This window comes from Polypterus senegalus, chromosome 6 (genome assembly GCF_016835505.1).
Source record: "Polypterus senegalus isolate Bchr_013 chromosome 6, ASM1683550v1, whole genome shotgun sequence".
Classification (NCBI taxonomy): domain Eukaryota; kingdom Metazoa; phylum Chordata; class Cladistia; order Polypteriformes; family Polypteridae; genus Polypterus; species Polypterus senegalus.
In genome coordinates this window covers 75722196-75749800 of record NC_053159.1, presented here as the reverse complement: position 1 = coordinate 75749800, position 27605 = coordinate 75722196, and the positions used below count along the sequence as shown (strand labels likewise).

Here is a 27605-nt window from a genome sequence, read left to right as displayed (position 1 = left end):
TTTTGCTGTCACCCTTATTACATCTGCTGTAGTTTCCCAGCCGTTCTGGTAACTCTTCACTGCCACCCAGTTTGCACATCATCTTTTATCTCCACCATAAGTATTCCTACTAACTCAGTATTTACTTTATCTTCCTCTCTTTCTATGACACTCCACACAATCATTCATCTGGTAATTCTCATCCCTGTTCTCCCCTGAGATACTCCATGTTCTGTTTCATTTCCAGAGAGCACACTACTCCTCGGACAGCTTTCATAAACTTTTCCTTTCATTGCCAGAGAGATTCTTTTAGAAGTCTTTTGACTGTGGAGACCTTTAGAAGTGACTGACATGGGTCACATTTTGACGACGTGTTGAGTCCATTCTCGACACCCCCATTCCATGGAGCTTGTTGCATTTATTAATACAATTCAATACGCTTTTTCATTCCAACAGATGGTGTATACAACCAACACTATAATCTAATAAAGGAAACTTTAAATGGAAAATAAAATTGTCTGATGGAGGAAATACTATTGTCTTTGGAGCCCACTGACTTTCAAACAGAGGGCAGCAAATGAGAGTATGACAAACTCTAGTCCAGGACAGCCATTGTGTCCTTTTTCAAATTCTGAATACGCTGAACAAAGTGTTACTGTTGGATGGGCTGGAATCGCATTACATTTTGCAGGTATTATTGCTTGGATTTCATAAAATTAAAAAATTAATGGTACACTTTGGTGAATGTCGAATTGATCGGATAGTAGTTTTGAAGAACAGCAAACTCTTAATTTTATTACTTCTGAGAATGTGTTGGTCCCAAAGATTTTTGGTGTTGTTGAGAGCATTTCATCCAATTCACTCAGAGAGTAGTCCTAATTAGCAACTTGATGAGAGAAAAAGTATTTCCTTTTTCTTTTTGATTCTTTATGGACATTATCTTCACTACAGGATATACTGTATACAGAACTTGATGTTTATGACCAGCCAAAAAAATCAATAGGGGTTCATCTACCCCAGGCCTCCATCTTTTCACTCAGCTTCCTTCTGGAAGTCATTTTCGTTCTATTAAGACACACGCTTCTAGATTACTGAAAAGCTTCTACTCAGGCATATCAGAGAACTACATTTTGTTAAATAACTGTTTACTGCATGTAAGGGTCAGGTTTTGATCTTATATCTTCACTGCCACCTATGGCATCAATGGGACAAAAGTGCAATATCTCATTGCAATCACTGTAAAATGGAACTGCTCCACTATTTACTATTTACATTTTTCCACCTTGTATATATGCATGCATACAGACGTACTCAATATTTTATTTGTTTATATTAATGCATGTGCAGTTTAAAATACCAAGCATATGTTGATTCTGTTGAAGATTCTGTTTTAATTATATTGTATGTAGCATTCAAGGGACACGTAAAAATTTCATTGTACAATTGTGCAATGACAATAAAAGGCATTCTATTTTATTCAATTCTTTTCTACGCAATAACATTTACATAAGTTCCCTTCAAAGCTGTGAGTATTGATTTTTTTGTGTATGATAACACTATCCATCTATTTTCTGGATTCTCATATTCCAATGCCGGGTCATGGAGCCTGGTGCATTTCATCGCATTTTGTATCCAGCAGGGGGCATTAGCTCCCTTGTTGGAATAAGTTCTTTTGTAATTACGGCATGTTACATATCCCAAAACTACTGTATATACTGTAGTAAGAAATCACATAGGAGAAATAACAGCATTCTTTAATGACGGTTTACGCAGCATAACAGACGAATGAAGCCATGACAAGACCTTCGGGAGTGGGTGCCCAATGTGTAGAGTCTGCAATTTTTATCACTTCGTTGAAAGGATTTTCCGGATCGGATCCCATCCGTCCGTTGGCTTCAAAGGTGTGCCGGGCAATGTTCCAAGGCTTTATAATCTTTCTTCATGTGCAGGCCCCCACTTAGGTGAATAATACAAATCCAAACAAGGCAAAAAAGAAATAATTTCATGCTGGTTCTGACAGCCGAAAAATAGTACAACTTTTCCCAGCTGTCTTTATCTGTCTTGCCTTATGCTTTGTCTAGCAGTTCTAAATGATGAGCCCCTGAGCTAAATCTATGTCCACTGTGCATGTGAGTAGAAAGAAAAGTAGATTTATAAAATATTTTTGTACAGAGGACAGTGACATATTAAACTTATGTTACACACTGATGTGCCTCTCCATGGCATACTGGGCTAATTTACAGCCACCAGTCAACCAAAGACACGCAGGAGTAGGATTCAGGCAGGCCAGGGAGAACATGCAAACTCCACTGACCGTGTCCGGACTCCTAGTCAACAAGTACTGCGAGAGGCTGCACAAATTCCTGGCACCCATATTGACAACTGTAATTACTGATTTCAGTGAAATTATGCAAGACACAATTTAACTTTGTTTTAAAATATTTAATGAAGTATGGCACTGGTACCTAATTAATCCAGTAACCACCCCAGCTCCAACATTTGATGAAGATGAAGAAAGGGAGAAGTCAGTCTTCTTGCTTGTGTTACACACCTGTGAAACAAAACAAAATACACTTGTATTCACTGTGAAATCACCTTCCTTAGACAGATGTGATTAAAGCACAACATTTTATACTGTACAAATATTTTTCACATACATACGTGTGCACCTACCAAGTGTTATAAATTGTTCTTTTAACCTGATGGATACTTTTTTTTGTTGGGCATTGATGACTACTTATTAAAACTCCAACACATTCAAGGCAGCACTTTTTGGGTGGGCTGATAGTTCACCTTCCTATAAGCAAATGGCAAAACTGAAGGAGCCTGTGACTTTCCGAGCTGTCAGGCAGCAGCAGCCCCTTGCATGTAATTCATTCATTTGTGTGCAGATAATATGCTTATGAGAGATTTTATCAAAATGGATGGATGGATGGATCCTGTGGACCTCATAAGGTGGTGGCAAGGGGTGTTCTTGGCACAAGTATGGGAAGGCTGTGAAAGGAAATGAGAGATCAGGCAAGGAAAATGACAACCCATTGATCTGGACTTAATGGAGAAATAATACAAAGGAGTCTGGAAAGGCAATGCTATGAGTCCATCCATCCATTTTCTAAAGCTGGGCAAGGCTGCAGGGAAGCTGTCAGAAAAAAAAAAATCCCTGGATGGATCTCCTGCCTATTGTTTGGTCCTTCTCTTAAATTAGACAAAGTGACAGAACTGTTCTAGGAATTTGGATGTTTAAGTAGAAGGGATGTTCTGCAGTGGGCTGGCACCCTGCCCGGGGTTTTTTTCTTGCCTTGTGCCCTATGTTGGCTGGGGTTGGCTCCAGCAGACCCCCGTGGCCCAGTAGTTAGGATATAGCAGGTTGGACAATGGATGGATGGAAGGGAGAGAGACCAAAGGAGAATACAGAGTCACCTTAATCTAGACTTAAAAACAGGAGACGTTTAACTGGTCAAACCCTGTCAGGGCTTATTGAACTTGGAAATGGGGTATTGAAAAGCAAGACTGTGTAGGCAAGCAATCAACCTGCCACACAGTTTGATATGGATCCAGACAATGGGGGCAGCTTGGCGTTTATTACATTGTCTATCCAGTGTTTCCCCTAATTACAATTCAATGGTATTCCATGGCCTTTGTCTTGTTTTTTCTAGCTTTGTTTCATATCCTTTGAGACATCTAATAGACATCCACTTTCTGAACTTGTTTTCTCATTACAGGGTTATGGAGGTGCTGAAGTCTATGTCAACATAATTGATCATAGGGTAGGAAGTAACTGTAAACTGGACCTCAGTCATTCTCCGCACAACAAATAGTAAATCCTTGTAAATAAATATTGTAAGTAAGTATCTCCTTTCTGTGCCATAATCTGGATGTAGAAGGGCATTACAGCGACTATGTCAGGGCTAGCAACACCCAGGGTGGACTTGGGAACTGTGAAGGACAACACAGTGAGGGACTGTCTGCAATTGGAAGAGTGTCCCCTGTACACTGGTGATCAGCATCGCATCTGGAGAGCCGCATTATGGATGCCTGGAGGGCAGCATGGGGGTTGTGGATGGGAGCTCTCAGATAGTGAAGACACAAGGACTGTTGTGGTCCTGCCTGACCTGGAAATGGTTATGAGGCAACAGATTAAGCATCAGAAGTACTCTTGGGTTTGGAGTTAAAAGAGAGTTCTCCACTCAGCTTAGGGAGAGGAGATGGACAACAACAAAAACAAACATTGAGAGAACATGCAAACTTCACAATGTCAGCCTGAATTTAACAATTACATTTACAAAGCTGTCTACTGCAAATTCGGTTCCAATAAAATAAAATCTTCACATGTCCACCTCAGCCAGTGCTTTGTAGTACAAACATAATTTCAAGGTTAAATCCATTTAAGTCCTTAAACACTCACTAAGTATAGTAAGTGTAAGCTGGAGAAGACTCCATCTCAAAATGTAATTTACACTCACTGTGTAGGAGAAACCATACATAAAGTGTCCCAGCATATCACGACTTCATGGTCTGCATTTAGCTTTTTAATAACAGTGATCAGAAGGCAAGGAACAACTGAACCACAGTATGACTAGATGAAATAAGCTATCATTTTTCTGGGTTTTTGAATATGCTGGGCTTCCTTTCCCTAAAGTGTTGTTAGGACTCACCGCAGTCATAGAGCCTGTTGATTTTCATGAGGTCAGTGGTGCTGGGACCATCTCTTTGCCCGATTAAAATATTAGGGTCTGGCTTTGGAATGATGGTTGGTGCGCCATCTTCTGAGAAAGCATATCTGTAAAAAAATTAAAATCCTTTAGTTCTCTTCATATTGTTTCTTTATTCAAAATCACGTGATCCTCATTAGTGCTAAATACGGAATGCATTTTGATCAATGAACATGAAACTTGGGCGATTACATTCAGCATGAACACCAGAGAAGTCAACTTGGCAGGGCTGCTCTGTATTGTGATCTGACGAGCTTCATTAAATCTGACAGCCTGCTTCTTTGATCAACTACTTCATTCATTCATTCAATTTCTAAACCTGCATTGCATTATTCAATAGTTCTTGGGTGCACTTGCAGTAAGTTCTTCAATATAATTATTGGGAGGACAAATTAAATTTGTTTAAGAGTTGTGGCATTTGGCAACCCTGCTGGGATGCCCCTGAGATGGAAGGATGGGGGAAGGCAGCTTTTCCATGACACTGATTCCCCCAAAACACTTGACTTGGAGTCCGGTTTTTCAGCCCTGTTGGGTGCCGTGGGTGCCGCCAGGAGGAGCTGTGAAAGGACCTGGGGAGCCATGCTTCCCTTGCATGCTGGAAGTACTAGGTACTTGAGGAAGGAAGCCTCAAAGTTCTTCCGGGCTAATTAAAGAATTGGGATTCTCCATCTGACCTGGAAGTGCTGGCAAGTCACGTGGGAGGAAGAACAGAAGCACTTCCGGGTCAGGAACTATATAAAGGACTGCTGGAGACCCAGCAAGCGAGCTGAAGTTGGGACAGAGCTTGCTGGGAGTTGTGGAGGAGAGAATTGTGTATAATTATTGTATCTATTACTATTATTACTTTCCTGTGTATTGTGGCCGGGTGCTTAGAGGCACTATTACAGAAAAAAGGAAGAATTAAAACATGTTTTTGTTCTTTTACCTGGTGTCCTGAATGTTTGTCTGTCATGTTAGAGGAGCGACAGTGCCCTCTAGTGTCACAGGGTAAATGTTGTACAACTATTACCTCCCCTAGTGTACTACACATATGGCAAATAATGGTGCTACTGTAATAATAGTTTGGAGGCATTCAAATATTGATTTTATGGTGTTAATTTTGAAAGAGTTAAGTCTGTAGAGACTGAGGAGTAGGCTGGGTTGAATGATTTATTCTCCTTAAAACATTTGCAGTCTATTCATAATAGGGAGGTGATTCAATTTTCTGATCATGAATCCCCTACAATTTCATTCGCCAGCTTCACTTCTATCTTTGTTTAACTAACCACCCAAGCCATGGGATACTCAATCTTACCACAATGTGGAGTCACTAGATGACACTAAATGCTTTGATATTATATTAGCCATTTTGAAACATATGGCTTCAGAGGGACACCATCAGGAGTCATCCAAAGCATGCAATACCCCGCCAGGGCTAGAGGAGATTTTGGCACTAACAGCATCATCTTTTTCTCAAGACGCCACTTGAGGGCCACTAACTCTGCCCTTTCTGGCCTAAGAGCTATAAGAATCCATTGAATGTCGGCGTCCCATTTTGATGACGGACCTCCAACACTGTGACTCGCTTATACGAGCCACAGTGAATAAAATGAAAAGGGCTATTTATGTTACATTTTACACCCTCAAATGTTTATTTTGTTTATTGTTAAACAGGGTGACAGGGCTGGCACCCCAACACTTCATACAGTCATGCGTGTTCATTCCTTCCATCCACAGGCTGTATTTTTAGGGAGGGACTTAGGAGTTATGTAGCCTTTGTCTACCTGACTAGATCATGTACTTTATTTGCACTTCAGTTATTTTAGATGGCTGGACACTCATTTTGTTGGGTGCAGGGTTCTTCATTCATGGCTTCCTTAAACCCAATATGTGAGGTGTGGCTGTTATGCCTCTGGTCTCAGAGGTTCCTTGATTTGCCACAGTGTCCTTTGCATGCAGACATTTGTCACATTCCTCTGGTTTCCCTCCACCATCTATATGAACTGGGAAGTCTAACCTAACTTTGTAATGGATATGTGTCTTGTATACAGGGAGATCCTGAACCCACCATTTTTTATTATAGAGTAATAGGAGGGCTTTGTACTACTTTGGAAATATTAGGCCCAAGGCTCACACAGGGTCAGCTTAGAGGCACCTGTCCCACTCAACGGGTTATTGCACAGTTAACCCAATGACTGTGTTTTTGGGAAGTAGGAAAATTAACTAACAAGAAAAAAAAACATTCCGACTCAGGGAAACATGCAAACTCCACAACAACTGTGGCCAAGATGGGAAGAGAACCCAAGTCCTTGGAATTGTAACACTAACTGCTCTACCACTGTGCCACCATGGCCACCACTTTACATTCCTAAAGTGTATGATGCCTGCTAAATTTGCTTAGGTTTATCCATTAATTTTGTGACAATGATGCCACAGAGCATGTCTAGTACTTTGATGAGCCCACTTACTTTCCATAATGCATGATGGATCCATAGTCATAGGGAGCATTCAGGTTATTAGTTTCATACTTGTCAAAATTGTGCTCTCGATCTGTTAAAATAAAAAAAAACATAGAGTTTAATAGAGCCTCATGGCAGGAGACACCATCTTCAGTAAAATTCTGAACTTTGTTGCATTTCTTAAATATTCAGATTGATTTTGCTCAATTTAATGTGGACTAAGAAGACCTTGAGATTTTATGTAACCTTGTCATATGTGCCCTGGACAAAGTCTTACGTCCTTGTGTCCACCTTGGATGAGATACTGTATCAACACACTAAAGTGGGTTAAAATGGGGTCCTGGTCAAGCAGGCCTGTTGCCTACCCCAAACCTCAAGGTGGGCCTTTGCATTTCTGTGGGTGGTCATTTGTCAATATGAATTTCCAATATAAAATTGAATGAATTCTTAATTCCTACATTTTGTAACATTTATTACTAAAATATGAAAAAGTTTCTGTTTCAACAATGTGTTTACACAGATTACTATAGAAACAAAAACACATGAAATGCATGTGTTCCAAATAACAATCTATTATTTCCACTCTAAAACTCCAGTACTTCACTCCCAGATAATCAAACAAGGGAGACCTCTGTGAACGTTCTGCGACAGTGGGGGGATGGAATAGCAGGCTGCTTGCTGCTTGTCTTAATCGGCACATTTACAGGACAAAAGACGCTGACGGAGAGGTGCAAACAGATTTAAGGTTGGCCGGATTTACGAGTTTTCTCGTAGGCTCTGGTAATTCTAGTGTTAAGTGTTGGATAAAATTAAAAAGTATCATTAAAATTATCAGTCAAATGTATAAGAATGGCACGATTAAATGGGAAAACAACAGAGCAATGGAATATCGAAACGGGTATCAAAGAGAATGATAGCTTCAGTCCTTTATTATTTGTGATATATATGGATTATATATTTATCATATGCATGAAAGAAATTACTAATGTAGGTTTGGATACTATATATTAAACCCGGTATGGACCCAGGACCTGACATATGCAGACGATATAACATTAATTGCAATAAATTAGCAATAGTTAGAAATTAATAATGTTAACATGGAAGAGCAAGCAAGGAGAACAATATGACAATAAATGTAAAGAACAGTAAAGATATAGAAATAACAAATGAAGAACAAGAAATGTACATACAAATAAATGGAAAACAACTGTAACATATGTCTATATATGAATAACTGGAATTAATAACAAGTGAAGATGGAAAGATAGATGAAGAAATTAGTAACAGAATAAACAAGCTAATAACGTATATTATCAAATTAACAACACCCTAAAAAGAACTAAGTATAATGGTGACTCTGCATCTATATTAAACCATATACTGTATATACCAACTTATTATATGCTGCAGAATCTTGGGCAATACTGGATAAACAAATATGTAAAATAACATCAGTTGAAATTGTGGAATAAATTACATATTAAAAAAAAAAATGTATCCTAACTTTGACATGTTTGATAATACCTCTTTAAGTCAGAAACCAGGAGGAAACCTGTTCATTGCATCTTTAATTATCTCTTCAGCAAATGCCAAAGAGGGGGCATCTGTTACAGAATGGTCAAAAAAGTAAAGGTAGAGGTCCATTTTATAAACAACTGAATTTGCCTAACAGTGCTGAATTAATGCTAACCTATCACACTCTGATTGGTTAAAAGACATAAGGTGCTTTAGCATAAAACTGTATACGTGCCAACTAGTAAGTCTTATTAAGTGCATGAAAGAACATTCCATCAGCCAGTTTTTAAATCTTTATATATTTCAATGTGCACTGCAAACCAAAACACTTAATTGCTTTTACCTCTATATTATTTTCTCACAAAATGAAGTATTTAAGAGGAGTCACAGGTCAAAACAAAGTGACAGGATAAGAATTAGAAGAACGAAGAGCTGGAAATGCAACCACTCATGGAAACCATAAAAATGAAGCATCTAAAATGGTATGGGTTATAATAAAGATGAGTGAAACAATGTATCCCATAAAAGTGTTTGGAATGAAGGGCAAAGGAAAAAGACAGAGGGGTATGGGAAGAAAATGTCGAAGAAGTAGGTAGAAAGAGTAGGGATGATCATGGTACAAATGATTTCAAAAAGATACAAAAAATATAATCAATAGCTCAGGAGCCCAACCCTGTCAAGTATAATAGAAAAGAAAAAAATAAGCAAGCAAATAAGTAAGTGATGATTAATCAAACTATTTTAATAATGGTTTGATGACAAAAGAATTTAAATGAAAGGAATGGTAGTAATTCTGAGTCTGTAATCATTTAGGCACTTGACTGAAGAGATGGTTGAAGAGAAGAGATGGAGGGATCTAGCGGTCCATCAGATAATCTAACTTCAATGAAATAGCCTTTTTACTGAGGAGACACACAACAGCACAAAATACAACCAGACAAGAAGTGCATTAAATGTTTTAAACATCACAGTGTGTTCTGGCGGCATAATATAAAATATGTTAATCTAAACATCTTAATTATCGAATGTTCTGCTCCATGACTGTTGCATATTCAACATTAGAACAGAGTCACCAAGGCAGACAAACTACACATAGTATAAGCAGTACAAATACCACAGAGAGTGCAGGACATACACACACGTTGCCAGGCAGAGAAAATGACAACTCTCTGCAGGAGGACCACCCTCAGTAGGTGCTCAGTATAAGTTGTCTATGATTGTCTGTGCCCACGCCATCCATAGTGAACAAACTTGGCATTTGTGAATTAGCCTGAATCTGCTTTATGACTATTACAAACCTAAGTCCTGTTGCTACTGCTGCTACCCTCTGTAGTCAAAGGAAATGGAGATGTTGATGTCTCCTGACCAGTTACATCAGAGAGAGATCTCATATCTGACATCAAAATAATAAAGTCTTCTCAGGCCTTACATTTTAAAGATAGCCTGAAGTGTATAACCACCAGGTTCAAACTCTGACGTTGTTGCTGTAACTTTAAGAAACTGACTCAAACTCCAGAAGTGATTCTTGAATTGGCCAAGAAGGACCATTCCCTACTACTATCTCACTGAGATTAGGGTCGTGATGTGAGCTGGTGGGAAGAAAAGGAGGCCAAGTATGATGGGAAAATGCTTTAATATATTCAGAAGGTGGGAATTTGAGGAAGCTTTCCTATCAGTATGTAGGGAATGTATTTTTAACTTAATTAGTAAGCGTGTTCTCACGATGGTCACCTCCCATGTGCGGCCTTTAGTATAACTAAGGAAATCGGGTAAGCAGTACATCAGGTAAGCTTATTAGTTTCTTCTCCTAAACAAACCGAAGTGCAGTGTTTTATTACCTTTTATGATTTACTTTGCACCAGAGAATGGAAACTTGTTGCATGTCAGTCAGACATGCAAGTGAGAATGTCACTGCACTCTACTATTACAGCTACTATTATTAAATAAGTCATTGTTTTTGATATTTTTGATACACACAATGATTATTCTTGAATTGCACTGACACTGAGTGTGCTAGGAAGCAAGTGTCACTGATTCAGTAAGTATGTTGTTGCTTTGTTCCCTGAGATAAAATGCAATTGTTGATTTTTCTGCACAAACACATTCATCAATCAATCAAATCAACATTTATTTATATAGCACATATTCATACAAAAAAAAATGTAGCTCAAAGTGCTTTACAAAATGAATAGAGTAATAGAAGACACAATAAAAGATAAACATAAGTCAACATTAATTAACATAGAATAAGAGTAAGGTCCGATGGCCAGGGTGGACAGAAAAACAAAAACTCCAAACATTCATTCACAGTAATCCATTAGAATGTGGTTACCTGCTAACATCTGGAATCAACAATGGTACCTCAAAACACTATAAAGTTTGATTTCTATTTGACAACATTAATGGCCCATCAGTACCTTTCAAAATGTTTTCCCACATGATGGTCACGTATTCATCTCTGTCTGATCGTGATTGTTCATGAACAAAACCCAGGGCGTGCATGAGCTCATGAGAGGCTACTCCAGACCACATACATCCTGGAGTCTGTAGTGACAGCTGTTGTGCACCCCCATTGAGACCAAGATAGGACCAACATCTGGAAAGAGAGAGGTGGAGAAGTTCAGAAGTAAGATAAAGATAACCCCCTATACAGATTTACTCTTTTTAAACCTTAGAAGTGAAGGATGACTGTTGTGTATTTCACATGGGTTAAGCACTTGAACTTTTTTGGCGTTCTTTTCCTCACAAAGGCTATGTATCCACCAAATATTTCACTTTTTCTAAAACAGCACAAGAAGATGAAGACCCATCAAGCCATCAGTCCTTGGAATTTATTGTTCTTCATCAGTAGTTTCTATGATCTTTTGGTGCCCTCATTATCATAGTGGTGTATTTATTTTTACTTGCATCTGTATATGTGAATGTGGTGATTAAGACATATATAGTGAACTCTCAAAAAGAAAAAATGAACAATGGGAGTTTTGAAATTGCAATTGTGTAACTCACATATAGCATAGGTACAGTCTTTTTGGAGAAGTATGAAAGCAGAAATCCACATGCACTTGGAACTTAGAAAGAATTTAGAGTAATTTCATATGGTGTTATAAATCTAATACAGACATATGTGACTTGAATGTGACCAGTGTTTGGAAGCTTGAATCAGAATTGCGTGGCAATTTCCACTCTACAAGTAATCTCATGTTGGTGTTTCGGCAACTTTTGTCCTGTTTGTTATATTTCAGCCTGGATTACCCTCCAGCCGGGGTTCAAATTTTTCATTTATGTCTGTTTTGTTAATTTTGTATGTTAACAGTGTTGATTAGTTTCTTTATATCTATGTATTATCTTTATTTTCTATGTGCCATGTGTTTTGTGGGTGGTCCCCCAAGAGGCAGGGCAACCTGCCCAGCACCTTCAAGGTACTGCCATCAGCCCTATAATGGTTGAAAAAGAAGAGCCACTATCCTTTGCAGATCATTAATTGCACTAACCTTGTTGATTTTCTATTGATATTATTCTTTGCTTTTGTGAATCTGCTGGATTTTTAACCTTATGCTTCATTTTGATTTTGTATTCTGGATTCGTGTGTTGAGACTTATTTGCGTTATATTGCTTTTGCCTTTTCAGTTGTCCTCTGCTGTGTCTTTTGTGTTCTTCAGAACTTCACTATTTTTTGAGCAGTTTTCCTATTAATAAATATTTTATTTACTGTATATAGTTTCTACCTTTGCCCTTTTCATTACTGTTAGAAGCATTCTTATTTCTGATATTTTATGGATTTACTATATTTGGAATCACTTATTATTCTGGGGCTCCTTCAAAGACCAACTCTTACCTCAGCGTGGGGAAAGATTGAATGACTAAGTAAGAGATTGCCTGTTGGGGCTATGCCATCAGTGGTGAAGAGCAAACGAAGTACCACCTAGGGCGCTACATGAGGTGGGCAGGTTCAACAGGAACCCTGAAAATGTTAGCCAACGAGAGTGTCGAAGACTCGGGCAGAAGCAGGTTTTGTGTTTTGCTGGACGGAAGGCCACCTTGAGGAGGAAACAACCAACTAAACTCAATTGTAGGGCTAGTACTCAGTGTAACCAGGAAATGGATTGCTAACTACGTGGTGGAAAGAGTCAGGTCCCTACTACCTTATTAGCCCAAGAAAGTGAGAAATCACTGCCAACCCTTCCACAGAAGGATGGCATTGAACAACAATTATTTTGGGGATGTTTTTACCACTATATAAGGTTGCATATATTTGCCATCTTTCTGTGTGACCATTATTAGGGAGCGCATAGTTGTCATGGACATGTCCTTGAAGGTCAAGACCCTGATTTCACTGTGATTGCATACAGTAAAAGGACCTGTAGGCCAATCCTTCTCATTCCAAGCTGCAGATAAAAGCCTTTATTGTGCTACAGAAAATTCTTTGTGCATGTTAAATCTCTTGTGTACCAACCTTTACTATTGCTTTTTGACTCTGAGTTAGTCTTTCATCTTGTGGACAACTGTTGACGTAATTTATGAAAGATCCCCTTCAACACTCTAAAATTGCCCAATACTGTATTAAAATAATTAAACACTGGTTTCTTTACCAATGAATGTGGGCAAGAGGCAGATCTTCAATTCAAATGCACAGCATTGTGGGAATGACATCTTTCCTGTTTACATTCAATGCAGAGTTTTCAGGAAGTAACTGTTACTAATATTTTGGCAAAAAAATACACACAAATTATCAGATTTTGCCCATACTAATGGATAACGGACCTTTTCACATTGTATGCAGTTGTGCAGAATTGCCATGTTGACTGTGATATATAATATGCATTCTCTAAATTTAAAATTTTTCTTAGCCACCAGTACAAACTACATGGAGTAAAGTAACACTTCAAAAAATATATCATTTTTGGATGCGGTATTGTTTTAAGTTGCCACAGCACTACTACAGTGTGCATGTTTTTGGAATTTTAAAACAAAGAATTCAAGTGAAGATTTAAAAAGTTATTTGGCAGTTTTTGACTAAGATTTATGGTCTCATTTTGGCTTTAAGAAACAAATGGTTTCTTAAATTTCTGGTTTTGATCTCTGCTCATTTTTGACTCATATTTCTCATTTATCTCCTAGTTCTGTTACTGCCAATTTTCTAACTTGTCAGAACAACGATCATACTGAGCTACTTACTCTGAGCTACTAGGAGTTTATGATGTGATTATTGTGAGTGGTTTACATCGACATTTAACCCCCAATCCTGTGACATACTGTATCTGATTCCATGTACTGAAGAACAACTTATATTGTAAAAGAGCTAATGACCATGTAAGACAGCCACAACTCTTTCTGGAACTTCCACTTGTTGCCCATAGGGGCTCATGGAATTTCCTAGGTGAACATGGAGAGAAGTGATGGACAACTAAGTTTTGGGAAGAAGAGACAACATTCAGAAGGCTGGAAAAATGAATACGTTAAATGAAGAAAGTTACCACTGGTTGAGACATTGAAGGTGTTTCCACACTCGTGGTTCATTTGTTTTGTGCTGAATCAGGAGATGATTAGTTGCTTTGTTTCAATCTTTAATTAGTTTGGTTACATTTCACACAGCAAACTTTCAAGTGCAACAGAAGGATAAATAAATTCCCCGTGGCATGTCGTGGATTTCTATCACTAGAAAGAAATGATTTTTTCCCCGTAAAAATCATTGTGGAAAGTCAAGAAGACTGTGTGATCCAGAATTTGTAATAATTGTGTGGTTTGTTCTCCCAACATAGTTCCATGAACAGAATGCATCTTTTCTGACAACAAAGAGGACATGAAAATTATGTTTTACTTTGCGTGAGATGGAAAGGTAATGTTTTATCTATAGGTATGCGACTGTACAGAAGAGGGCCAGCTCTGCTGAGGGCATACATGATGGCATGGATTTCAATTTCATTTACATAGCAGGTGCATCAGGGGAACTGCATTTCACTGTATGATGTTGTGTGTTTATTCTCAGGTAGGCTTCTGTATGAACATAACCTCTATTACATTTATCTCAAGTAACATGTTTACTGTAAATAACTGTTAATAATGTTTAATAATGTTTAATCCAAATTAATGTGCCTTCACTGTCTGTATTGTTTTTGAAGAGCAGTTACATTGAGAAGGTGGATGCAGTGTAAGATTTGAGGGTTTGATCATCAGTCCCACAGGGTGTTTGTTTCTCATCACCTCAGGATGTGGTTTGATCCACACGATCAAAAGTGAATATGTTTTTTTCTTGTCTTGTTGGTCAACTGCTATCTGCTCGTGAGAGAGATAAAACCATTCAGAGGCTTGATCTGATTGACTGGTCCTTGTGCCAGCTGTTATGCAAATATGCATGTATTGTGTATTTATTTTTATACTAAGATTGCCTGAACACCAGCAGAAATAATGTCACATAGGAAATACAGCTCGCACTAATTTTTCCCATAATGCACAATATTTTCTGTACTTAGATCAGTCCTATCACATTAATTTCTCAAGCAAACTACTCCAGAGTTTGATTGGAATTGCACTAATAGTAACCCTTTCTAAAGGCCTTGTTTTGTTCCGCGCCAGAGACCGATAGGCAAGTACAAATCTGTCTATATGAACCAGGCTAGGGGAAAAATCACTCAAGTTTAATGAACTTGGTGTGTAAATGCCTTAAGATAGTTCAGGACTAAAGTGAGTCATTTAGTCATGTAAGAGAAAATATACAAAGTAAATCCTGCTATGTTAAGTCTAAAGCATCAGTAGATGAGCAGACTCACCCAAACTTGGGCTGGATGTCAAGGTAGTTCGCCTCATGTGTTCGTGGCACAAATCGGACACAAGTGCCAGTGGAGATATCCTGCATTCCTGTTTCAATGATTATCCTATCAAAGTCATCTATGGCATTGAAAAGAGAGATAAGTTTAGTTTGGGGTCAAGCTGCAAAATAAACGGTGAGAAGATTACATGGAAAAATTTTCATCAAAAAGAGGGTACCTTGTCATCTGCTTGACCAGTGTCATTTGTGGAGAGAACTAACATGCTTATTTTAAAATGAAAAATTTTCAAGAACAGCAGAACTTGTAGTACAATGAACTATAACAATCTTCATGCACCGAACAATGCTGATGCAATCTAACAAATATATTTCATGCTTGAAAGCAGCTGTTAAGAAAACGTACAGGGATTTAAGGTTTCAGTAAGCTGTTCTTCTGTTTATTAATCCAACATAGAGCCCATCAATTTTCATATAGAATGTTCCAGCTCAAGATTTTGGGTGGTTAGCGCTAGTCCCAGGAGGAGCAGGGCTGCGGGTGAGAACTAGCCTTGGATGGAACACTTCTTCACCATGATTTAATGATCATTCCTTCATTTCACTTTGCCTTGCATCCTGCCAACATTGTGGGCGGGTTTGGTGGCTGCCCCATTTCTTTTCCACACTGGTCCATGCTTAGTATTCTTATACTGTATGATTTTTCTGGGGAGATATGGCACCTTTCATTCCACAACCTTTGCTCTAAAAATCTGTTGTTTTTCTCTTCCTCTACCTACAGCTAAGGATGATTCTCAAAAAATGCAGCATCCATTCCATCCATCCATCCATTATCCAACCCGCTGTATCCTAACTACAGGGTCACGGGGGTCTGCTGGAGCCAATCCCAGCCAACACAGGGCGCAAGGCAGGAAACAAACCCCGGGCAGGGTGCCAGCCCACTGCAGCAGCTTCAATTCATCCTTTACTATTTCATCTCGCCATTTTGTTACTTTTTTTCTACAATAAGGTTTCAGTCCAAACCTGTGTCTGTGTTATATGCTCATCTCGCATGTAAGAAGCCTCTTCTTGTCTTCTGGCACTTTCCTCCTCTTTGAGCTTGGATTAAATGCAGTCAAAAATTACTCCTAAAACCCCAATCATAAATTCATTCAATACAATTTTTTCAAAGAATTTACACAATCCACTTGAAATTATATTTACAGTTGTCACAGAAGGCCGGGATCCTTGCCCAGTCAGGATGACTCTTCACTGAGAAGACCAGAAGAGCAAGCATGGGCAGCACAGTACCTCCCCTGAGACGCTACATGGCAGCCCCCATGGGTTCTAGTGGTGCCTCAGACTCCCGCTGGGCTTCATGGGAGATGGAGTAATCTACAGCCCTGTTGGGATCTGGGAGTGCAACCATGGGGTGCTGCAGCTGTCCCTGAGCCCGTGTGGATGGTTCTTCCACCACACCCGGAAGTGCAGCCAGAAGAGGAGCAACAAGCACCTGGAGCACTTCCAGATAACTTATATAAGGGGCCAGCAGAAACTACTCGGGAAGCCAGAGTCTGGAGGAAGGAGTGGACAAAGCCTGAGGAAGAGTGGAGGCGGAAAGGAATGGTGGCAAGGAAGGGAATGGACTCTGTATTGTGGTGTTAGTGGTTTGTGCACTTTTATTATAAACAAACTGGGTGCTGTGTGTCGAACCTGTGTCTTGCCTGTCAGTGTCCCGGTTAGGGTGGCGGTACGCCCACTGGTTGTGTCATAAAAGGGTTACCGCCCCTGACTCAATTTGTAAATAATGTTCTATCATAGTTCACTGTTTCCATTTTCACCTTTCTCTTATTCACTTTGGACATTACTATTCCATGTTCTCCACATCCTTTAATAATTCTAGATTTTCCACCGTACTCCTTTTACTCTATAAATAAGAAGTTGATTTCGATAAGCTCTTTACCTGCTAAGACCCTCCTGACATCTCACTGGGAAAAAGATCAATGTTCAATAAATTTTGGTGGGGGTTATTTTATGACTTATTTTTGGGGTGACACAATGGTGCAGTGGTAGCACTGCTGTCTCACAGTAAGGAGACCAGGGTTCATATCTGGGGTTCTCTTGTGTGGATTTCCTCCAGGTGCTCTGTTTTCCTCCTGCTGTCTAAAGACATGGAGATTAGATAAATTGACAATGCTAAATTGGCCCTAGTGTGTGTCTGGGGTGTGATGAACTAGTGCCCTGTGCAGTGGTTGTTCCTGCCTGGCACCCTGTGCTAGCTGGGAAAGATTCCAGGCCCTGGCAACCCTGGTCTGGATTAAGTGATTTGGAAAAATGACTTAACTCTGTTAGAACTACCCTCATTAATCTCTCCTTTTCACATACTATTTTATCATTTGAAAGAGGAGTTACACTTCTTAAGAACTATTTATTTTGCTTTAAGTAGGATGTGTAGAGCAACATTTCATGAACGAAATACCTTTTTGGTATTTTCTACTTGTTTTCTCAGCCATCTTTGAATGGGATCGAGGGATGTCTGCAGGTTGGAGACTTTCCTTTCTTCTCTTTGTGATGTTCATGACTTTTCTCATTTGCTAAGTCCCTCTTTTCTTTACAACAAATAAATTATTGCTTAAAAAATATTGTACAAGACTATTCTGGCTAACAACAACATTGGGACTAGTCTACAAGAAGCTTAACCTGCATGTCTTTATAACTGAGAAAATATGCAAACTCCATACAGAAAGCTGAGATGTACTGCTGAACACTGTGCTGCTTTTATACCCAAAATTACTACAACATTAAATTTAAATAAATGCATGACAGTTTAAATCGCCATGTGAACTGAAAATTTTAAATATTAAATATTTAGAATATGAACCTTTACAAACATTAATTTTCTTTGTACTGTTTTCTGCTTGGGATTTGGTCTCAGGATTAACGCGAGCAGGGCAGTCTATTACAAGACCCAATATTAACTCAAATGCAGAACAATCTTTCAGAATAACATACTCTTGACTTACTGTACTGTGGAGACAAGATGTAAGGAATGTAGACGTGACCATCTACAGATTTAGGCCACAAGCAGGTGTTCCCCGGGCAGGCGATGGCACTTCGTTTGCTTGAGATGGCGATGTCACCCTGCATAAATGTGGGGCCTCCAGGGTGTGCTGTCACTGTAATTCACAGAAAATTGAGGTTCATTTTTATAAAGTGAAATAGTGATGTTCTTGTGTTTTAATGCTGCAAGTAGTCAGACCTCATGGCTCCGGGGAAGGCAATCACAACTGCTGGAAGTCCATTTTAAGGGTAAAAAGAGGAGTGGGGCAACATCAACTTTCCTTAATAAGCAACAATCTTAAGATAATGGAAAGAATCGTTTTTTTTTTTAGTCACCCTAATTTTCAAATCTGAAAAAGTTCTAACAAAGGAGCAGCTCTAGTAAAACATGCATCAGAAACAGGACTGTAAATAAGGAAGTGGTATGGACGAAGGGGTAAACAGTACATCAGATAATAGGATTTGTATTTTGTATTATTAAAAAAGAAGTTCTGTATTTGAATACACTCTTGTTCATCATGGTGACACATTGCATTTTGGTCTGAAATGCAAGTAAGAACTTAAACTATTCACATGATAATACCACTGCTGTTCTTGTAGTAAGTCCTTTTTCCATAAATAGTGTTGCATTTTAGCTGGTTTCTATAATAGTAGGGTGATGTACCATGTTAGCCATTATGGATTTGATGAGAAGTCAGGCAAATTGACACTTTTTATTGACTAACTGAACAGATTACAATACACAAGCTTTGGAGGCCCCTTATTCTACTAATTAAAGCCATGTTTATAGTACTGTTGCCTTGTAGTGAGGCATGTGCATTACAAATAATATTTCAACACCTCAAAAAGTTTATAAAAAAAAAAGAATTTTCATGGTCACCGTCAAGGCAGTATATTGATCACTGTACAAACTTTATTCAGACTTAAGCACTTACACTGATATTCATTGGTCTCCAGGATTTTGTCCATCGCTGTCATGTCTTCCATGCCTAAGCGTTCATCTGCAAGAGCAAAGGATGGTGCTGTTTTAGTGTGATCAGCCACCACACAACATTAACTGCTCTAACAGCCAGAATGGGTTGTGAAGTTAGCAAAAATGAATCAACCTGAGGTCAGTTCAGTGTCTCTAATAATTATGGTTTCGTGTATGCGTCATAGAATTAAATGGTTCCCTAATTAAGTAGGAAGAAATTCTATAAATGCAATATGAAAGATATGTGAACTACATTTTGAGCGCTGGAACATGACAGCGCTTTGTTTGATCTTCTAATATGCCACATGAGTGATGAGCTCCATTCAGAGCTACAAATTTTATTATTTGTTGTAGCCACCATGTAGCATTATGCATAAGTAGAAGGCACTTTTCATTGTAGGAAGAGTTGGCAGAAAGTATATTTTATGAAATCTTAAAGTATGATGGCATTTTAAGCTTAGCAATTAAGTTTTTTCTCGTGTATCATCATATGCGGTATTTCTCTTTTTATCCATGTAATTATATCTCATTTTGAAACTGCCTAAGTGTTACTTTTTGCTGCCATGTGCTTTCCTTGTGGTTAAGACTTCAACTCTTGCCAGACCAGAACATTTTACATTTCATTAAATTTGTCCACAAAAAAATGACAGTTACCTGAGACACTTCTTTTAAATCTTTTTTCTTCTTCGTTTAGTGCAGAAGAATTCTGTAGAAAAAGCACAGATATATAAGTCAGAAAGGCCATGCCCACGTGAGGAAACTGGCAAGCCTGAAGACCCCTACCTGAACTGGGAAGGCACTCATCTCAGAGGCCAAGCCTGCAAAAAAGACGATTATTGCTGAATACATCTCAAAGCAGCCGGCAGGTTCAGCACAAGTGTCGCTTCTTGCATGGCTGGGCTAGGCTGGCTGGACCAATTTATACTCTTGGCAAACATGCTTACACCCAAGGTATTTGTTGATGCATGACTGGCCATAGAGCCTTGGCCAGTATTGTCCTCTGCTTTGAAAGGAATAAAAGTAGATCCCTCCAAGACTCAAACCCTTCATTATATGTGCTATGACTCACAACGGACTTTGGGCAAGGCGTTTCACTCTCTGCACACCCTGTAGTTCCAGTGGCCAGCTCAGCATTCTGTGAGTGACGGCTCAGCAGGTGTTTGGAAGAAGGCGGGGAAACAGCAGGGCTTATCGCATGCTGCACCATCTGCAGAATCCATGCATGAAAACCACTATGTACGCGAAAAAGAAATCGGTTCAGTTTTGATTTGTGTTTGCATTTTTCAATCTGTTCATTTTTGTGGTATATAGCACCTTGTAAGATGCACACCGTCATGCAGTAAATTACAATTTCAATAAGACTAAAAACACTAAAAATGATTCAAAATCATTAAAAAATCTAGAAGACACTAGGAAAACTTATGTGCATGACCTGAAGACATTCACTTCCACATTCAACCTACTTTTTTTGGAAACACAGAAACTAAAGGAAACTGACACAAGGAAAGAACCAATCCTAGTCTGGGCCCCAGACTATTGCAAAGCACCTTTACTCATGCATGGCCATTTAACCTTTGTAGTGTGGAAGGAAATCCATAAAAACATGAAGGGAACAGTCATATTCCCCGCAGAATGTGCCTCAGGCATATAAGCCACTGTGTCTTCTACTTGACTGAATATAAAATGAGTTAATGTGCTGTGGGAATGTTCAGAGGTCCAACTTGTGATATTTCACCTTCCCACTTTGTTGCCTATTTGGGGCACACAAAGGTAATTAAACATAATATCTCATTTATTCGTAAAAATTAAGAGCAAATTAGAAGCATCAATCCCTTTACACAATGTTTTTACCGGGTAGGTAAGTACTGTAAGTATGTCCAGCACCTCTAAATAAATCAGATATTACATACGTCAGTAGTGGTCTATAAAGGGTGCTATTGAGCCAAATAAAAATGTTGCCTGTGGGGGAAATATAAGTAAAAAGAACAATCTGTTCCTTTACCTGAGTGTTTTGCTGGGTTAGTAAGTACTGTATATTCGATATCTCTGAACAAATCAGATACTACATAAGTTCTATGTTATCTTGCCACTGCTTTGTGTGCATTATTGCATCTTACATCATGTCTCACGATATGTACTGTTGTAGCTGGCCTGGACACAGACAGGCGGACACGTTGACATCACCCAACACACGTTATTTGTCATATTTACAGTGCTCACAGTCCCCAAGTCCCCAAAGTCCTGGCCAACCAACACTATGCCTCTGTCACTTCTTCAGGCCACCTCCACTCCTCTCCACCAAGCTCTCTTCTCTCCCGACTCTAGCCATTGTATGAAGGGAGGTGGCCCCTTTTATAATCACCTGGATGTGCTCCAGGTGTGTCCTGGCAATCTTCCACCGACACGCCCCAGTGTGGTGAAAGTGCCGGCTGCATCCCTGGAAGCATCTCGGGTGCCCCAGCACCTGTTCCCCCCAGCACTTCCGGGTGTGGCAGAAGTGCTGAGGTCCAGGGCTCCAAAGGCATAGGGGCACCCCTGGCAGTGACCACGGGCCCCTACAGGGTTGAGCTTCAAAGCTCTGTACCCGTGGCCCCCAAAGGAACCAGGGTGGTTGCCCCCACATGGCCTGGGGAAGGCGCAAGCCCTCCTCCGGTCCTCCTGGGCATCCTGGCTGGGTCGCCACCCCAGCCATCTCCGACAGTACACATGCAAAATGACCACTGTACAAGCAAATGCACCATACATGTGCGTACATATAGAAGTGAACGTCAGCACAGTAAAATTGATTTGCAGCATGAAGTCAAGTTGCCAGCTGCCAGCAATGTGCTCATATCACAACTGTAGCAATCACACCACAGTAATAAATTCTTTCCAAAATAACACCTCAATTACTTTGGGTCAAATCTCTTGCTCTGGGTAATTCTTTGGAATTTGACGACACCTGTGTAATGTGTGATTTTAGAATCAGCACAGCGTTACGTGTACATAAAAAATTCAATTATTGTCAACAAGAAAAAATGCTATTATGTCTAACAGAAACATGCAAATAACAGAATGTCAACACAGATACAATAGGAAAGGTATGTTGAGTGTCTCCTGCTGCACTTTTGCACATTTAGTACATGTCCTTAATGTGATGTTTTGAAACAGTTGTCAACACACAACCTGACATGAAGCATGCAGAAGCGTGTTTCTTTGCACACTTTTCTTTTTTTCTGTTGCTTGCACATGAGAGGATACAATGTCAGTGTTTGCCCACATGAGTGGCGCACCCCTTGTGTTATTGTGGGCTACTACAGTGCAAGGCTTTGTGACTTCCACATTTCTCCTGACACAAGCTACAGTTGCTACATTGTGAACAGAGCTTAAGGGGCTAGTGTCTTTAATACTTTTCTACTTGATCACAATCATTTTGCCTTTTTACCATGCAGCTACTTGTACACCGCTGCAGCTTTATGCAACTGAATTCATCAAAAATATCATTGCAGCTCGGTCATACAGTGCTGTACCTCATCAGTTTCACTATTTGTGTCAGCTCACATTGTCATCATTATTGCATGATTCAACTAATGATTCAGGTTCATTTTGTCCGAAAACTGGCTTTACAGCTTCTCATTTACATACCATTGTGCTTTGGTTGAAGGCTCTGCCCCACTCGTGAATATTGATGAGTTGCCTTTTTTGCAGCATGATGTTCTTTAATCCACTAGATTTCAGTACAATACTGTCCTGAAAGTTATCCAGGTTTAACACTGTAACAGTGGGTCATTATGTGTCACCCCCAGTCTGACTCGGGAATCACCATAATTGCATGTAATTCCAACTGCTAGTAATACAATGGGCTAAAGCCAAGAAGGTTAAAGTGTTTCGCATTGTCCCTAATGCAATTTCACCACAAAAATGAATGAACAGACTATTTTATTTGATTTTATATTATCAACTTCTATGAAGTGTCAGCATCACGCCACAGCTTGAAGAATTCAGGTACCAATTTGGTTTCTCGGAATTTCCAACTGAGAGCCTCCACTTCAAAGAACATTTGTGTCAAATGTCTGACTGGGAAACTCATAATTCCCTTCTGCAAGGGAATGCGGCATATTCATCAGTTCTAAAAAGTGCTAGGGTGGCTTTGGTTTTACTTGATTCCAATTTATTTTCTGTTTCCCACACTTTTTAGTCTCTTCTTCCCTCTCACCCATGAAATATTTCTTATCATCAGATATTTATCTCAGAATATAAAATGAATGTACATGCTGAATATCCAAAACACTCTGCTTCCAGACATGTTACAGATGCCAAACATTCTCTTTTACACCTTAAATTTATGGTTTTAGAAATTGTTCATGAATACACTAAGGTGTACAATTTCAACAATTTTCTATCCCACATTGAAGCATTTTGGATTTATATATTGGTGACTTCTGAGTCTACCTGTTATGTTTCAGCCAGGGTTCCTCCATGGACTTGGATTCCCTTTCATGCCTTATGTCTCTTTTGTTAATTTTTGATACTTGAATACTCGATACTTTTGATTTATGTTGTTCAAGTGCATTATTCTTTGTTTTTGATTTTATTGATGTACTTAAGCTGCCTTTGTTATGCTCCATGTGTTTTGTGGGTGGTCCACCAAAAGGTTGGAGTCATCTGCTAATCACCACCAAGAACTGGTTCATTTCAAACACACTTGGGTGTTTTGGTGAGTTTCTCTGTTTTCTTCTGTGATTTTCGATATTTCTGGATTTTTAATCTTTTGGTCTGTGGTGTGATGTTGCCCTGGATTTGTGAGATTTGGGACTGTGTTTGATTGGGATTGCCTCATTGTCTAGGCCCATCTTGGATGCCTTTTGTGCTCTATTGATCTTCACTGTTTGTCAGAGCAATTTTGTGGAAATGAAATGTTTTTATGCTTATAACGTACTGTGTGTGTCCTCATTACTCTCCATGTTTGATGGTTTTCCCCTCTAATAGGTATTTTTATAAGTGCTTTTTGTGATTTACATGCTCAGGGACTCCTATGTCACAACACTACCAGATTAATGAGTCAAATAACCTCTCCTGCTTGTTAAAAACAGCCAATACTTCAATTTCACGCTTTTTCAGTACTTACTTACTTTTAGGCTAACAAAAATATACCTTTGCTTAGGTGGCATTATTTAATGCTCGCCAGGCACTGAATACAAAGGAAGGGCAGCAAGCAAGGCACCACAGAAGAAGAGTTTGAAGAGCAACATAAGATGTAGGGTTCCTGGGCTATCTAACATCCAGAGAAAGTAAGGCCTTGAAATTTTAGCATGACGTCAAAACACCCCCTGGCTGAAACAAGGCAGACCACAGCTCCAGCGAAATAAAAGTGGAATCATGTTGTTTTTTGAAAACTTTAGACTGGAAAGAGGCCAGTTGTCTCACTCCAACCTGTGTCTTCAACTTGTTACCCTTTTATGGCAGTCATCCAGAATGTGATTAAGAAACCTGGGACTGTATTACTAATAATATGTGTAGAATGATTTTATATCTGAACATACTGTTATTTCTTAAAAGTTCTCGTGAATGATGTATAAAAACCTATACCCATGAATAAATATCAAGACACACACAAATTTGGATTTATTTGCACCCTTGTGCTATCTCTTTATTTAATAAAGACATGGCATTGGCTTTTTTTTGTATATGTAGGGATGACAGGAGGACTCTTTCCAGTTGGAATATACAGTATTAAATCTGTTTTATAGATTTTTTGGAATGTTAACCATATGATATATGTAAATGTGTTAAGTGAAGTGCTCTATACATCTGTATACAAAATGAGGTGAGATTTTTTAAGCTGCTGCCTGGAAACTGTGGGTACAGTCATTGTTTGATTAGAATTTACATTTTCTTCCTATACATATGTGTGCATAGAAAGGAAGCATGTACAGTGCCTATAAAAATATCAACCTCTTTGGAAATTTTCATATTTTATAAATTTTTCAACTCTCCCACACTGTTAACATTATTAGAGCCCTCTAGTTATGAAATAACACCCTTTAGTCAAAAGTTTAAACTGTGCTCCATGACAAAACAGAGATGACAGTTCTTTCTCACAATTAAAAGAATGCAAACATATCTTCTCTTCAAAGGAGTGCCATCAGGAGCAGAGAATGTCAGAGAGAGAGAGAGAGAGCAAGAGAAAAGCAAACAATCAAAAAATCAATACGTGCTTTTGGGCTTTTAAGTATGCTAAAGCACCGCAATAAAGCAGCATTTTTTAGAGGAGCGTCCGTAGCCTCTAGGCAAACAGCCTCTGTGCAAACAGCCCCTCTGCTCACATCCGCTCTGTCAGGCGCAGAGAAAGTCAGAGAGAGTGAGAGAGACAGAGAAAAGCAAACAATCAAGCACCGCGCGGGAAGCAAATCTTATATCATTGAGGCGTTTTAGTTAATATGTAATACATGCTCTGATTGGGTAGCTTCTAAGCCATCCGCCAATAGCGTCCTTTGTATGAAATCAACAGGGCAAACAAACTGAGGAAGCGTGTATCATAAATTAAAAGACCCATTGTCCGCAGAAATCCATGAACCAGCGAAAAAATCCGTAATATATATTTAGATATGCTTACATTTAAAATCTTCGATAGAGTGAAGCTGCGAAAGTCAAAGCGCGATATAGCGAGGGATCACTGTACACAGATATTACTTATTCATTTGTCATTTTGTTACATGTCACTGTTTCACTTCACAAGAGTATTCACATGTCCAGTTGCATGTGTGATGTGTTTTTTAGTTAATGAGATAACTGGCACTACATGGAGTCAACAAGAGAGGTGTATGGTGGAGTGTAGCCACTTAGGTTCACTCTTACGGAGTCATTTAAATGTTCATCTGTCAGTCTTGCTTTGAACTTTAATTTCATGACATTCATGTCAGAAAAGGCAGACTCACAGAGGTATGTAGACCCAAACAAAGCAGACATTTTCAGAGCTGATTGGTGAAGATTCCTAATGTTATCTGGCTCTACTAAGCTCCAGAAATGATGAGAATGCTGTTGAGACTTTAACTGCACATTATTTTGAAGGGTTACTAATATATAACATATATGAACCAATATTTCTGTCGGTATGTCTGTCCGCTTTTCACGAGAGAACTACTTAACAGATTTAGATCTGGATTTTTTCTATAAGTTGCTTGAACATTCCAGTTGATATTGTGACTTCTCTTATTTTACTATGTATCATAGTTCACTTGGGGTACTGATCTATTTGTGCAAATCTAAGATCCACACAACTGGTTGGGGGGAGAGGCCTTCCTCACTCATTTGCCAGCAGGGAATGTTCCTTAACTCCACTTAGCTAGCGAACGAGAAAACAATTGAATTCAACTTTGTTTGATATTAAAAATAAAGCGTTACTTAGGTCCTGATGAGTTTGAGTCCGGATATTCTCTTAAGTGTATGCCACATTGAAAAAATTAATTGCAATTAAGATTTAGATCATGATTTTGTGTTAAAAGGTTTTATTAAGTAATTTTTTGGAAAGATCGCCCACCCCTAATTTAACTAATCAAGTTTTCAAATTTATGTAGGATTCATTAATCTTTTGGCGAGCTACTTGGAAAGGGGTTGTGAGCTACCATTAGTAGGAGACTCCTGCTCTAGAGGCTGCCATTTCAAATTAGCAGAAGTCTGAATCTAATCACCAGATCCATCCGAATGTCTTTAATGCTGATAGAATACCCCAAGAATAGAACACACTTCTGGAACTTAACAAATAAGTTGTTAACCTTGAGATAACAGCTCCTTCACTTGAGTGATATGAGAATGCATTTCTTTCAAAAAGATTAAGATTTCATCAATTTACAAAAAACACTAAATGCCCCAGCATGTTTCATTAATAAACTTCTGAAAAAGTGCAGGCGTGTTACCCACTCCATATGGCATGATGAGGTATTTGTAATGTCCTGAAGCTGTCTTCCACTTGTCAAAGTCTTAATACAAATAAGGTTACAAGCACTCTGGAGGCCCAATTTTGAGAATACTGCGAATCCCATAACCTAGTCAATAAGCGAAGAGATCAAAGGGAGGGGAGCATTATTCTTTAAAGTGATTTTATTAAGGCCACGAAAGTCGATACAAGGATGGAGCAACCCTTCCTGTTTGGAGACTAACAAAAATCCTGCACACAAAGAACTTGAAAATAGATGAATAAATACATT

At 39.0% G+C, this 27605-nt stretch overlaps 1 protein-coding gene across 1 annotated transcript; it reads right to left on the bottom strand.

Annotated features, from left to right (window-relative positions):
- Positions 1-2406: 2406 nt before the first annotated feature.
- Positions 2407-20331, bottom strand: LOC120531185 (low choriolytic enzyme-like). The gene is made up of 9 exons (XM_039756355.1): positions 20203-20331; positions 20074-20125; positions 19382-19447; positions 18410-18562; positions 15415-15532; positions 11065-11243; positions 7139-7220; positions 4635-4759; positions 2407-2530 (listed from the first exon to the last, which is right to left on the bottom strand). The coding sequence occupies exons 1-9, from the start codon at positions 20266-20268 to the stop codon at positions 2523-2525; spliced, it is 849 nt and encodes a 282-aa protein (XP_039612289.1). The 5' UTR covers positions 20269-20331; the 3' UTR covers positions 2407-2522.
- Positions 20332-27605: the final 7274 nt, after the last annotated feature.

Excerpts from the sequence above, each read along its gene's own strand:
- LOC120531185 (XM_039756355.1), bottom strand. The coding sequence starts at position 20,268 with ATGTATTCAGCAATAATCGTCTTTTTTGCAGGCTTGGCCTCTGAGATG. Across the intron at positions 20,126-20,202 it reads TGAGTGCCTTCCCAGTTCAG|AATTCTTCTGCACTAAACGA; the intron begins GTAGGGGTCTTC and ends CTTTTTCTACAG. Across the intron at positions 7,221-11,064 it reads GTGGGAAAACATTTTGAAAG|ATCGAGAGCACAATTTTGAC; the intron begins GTACTGATGGGC and ends TTATTTTAACAG.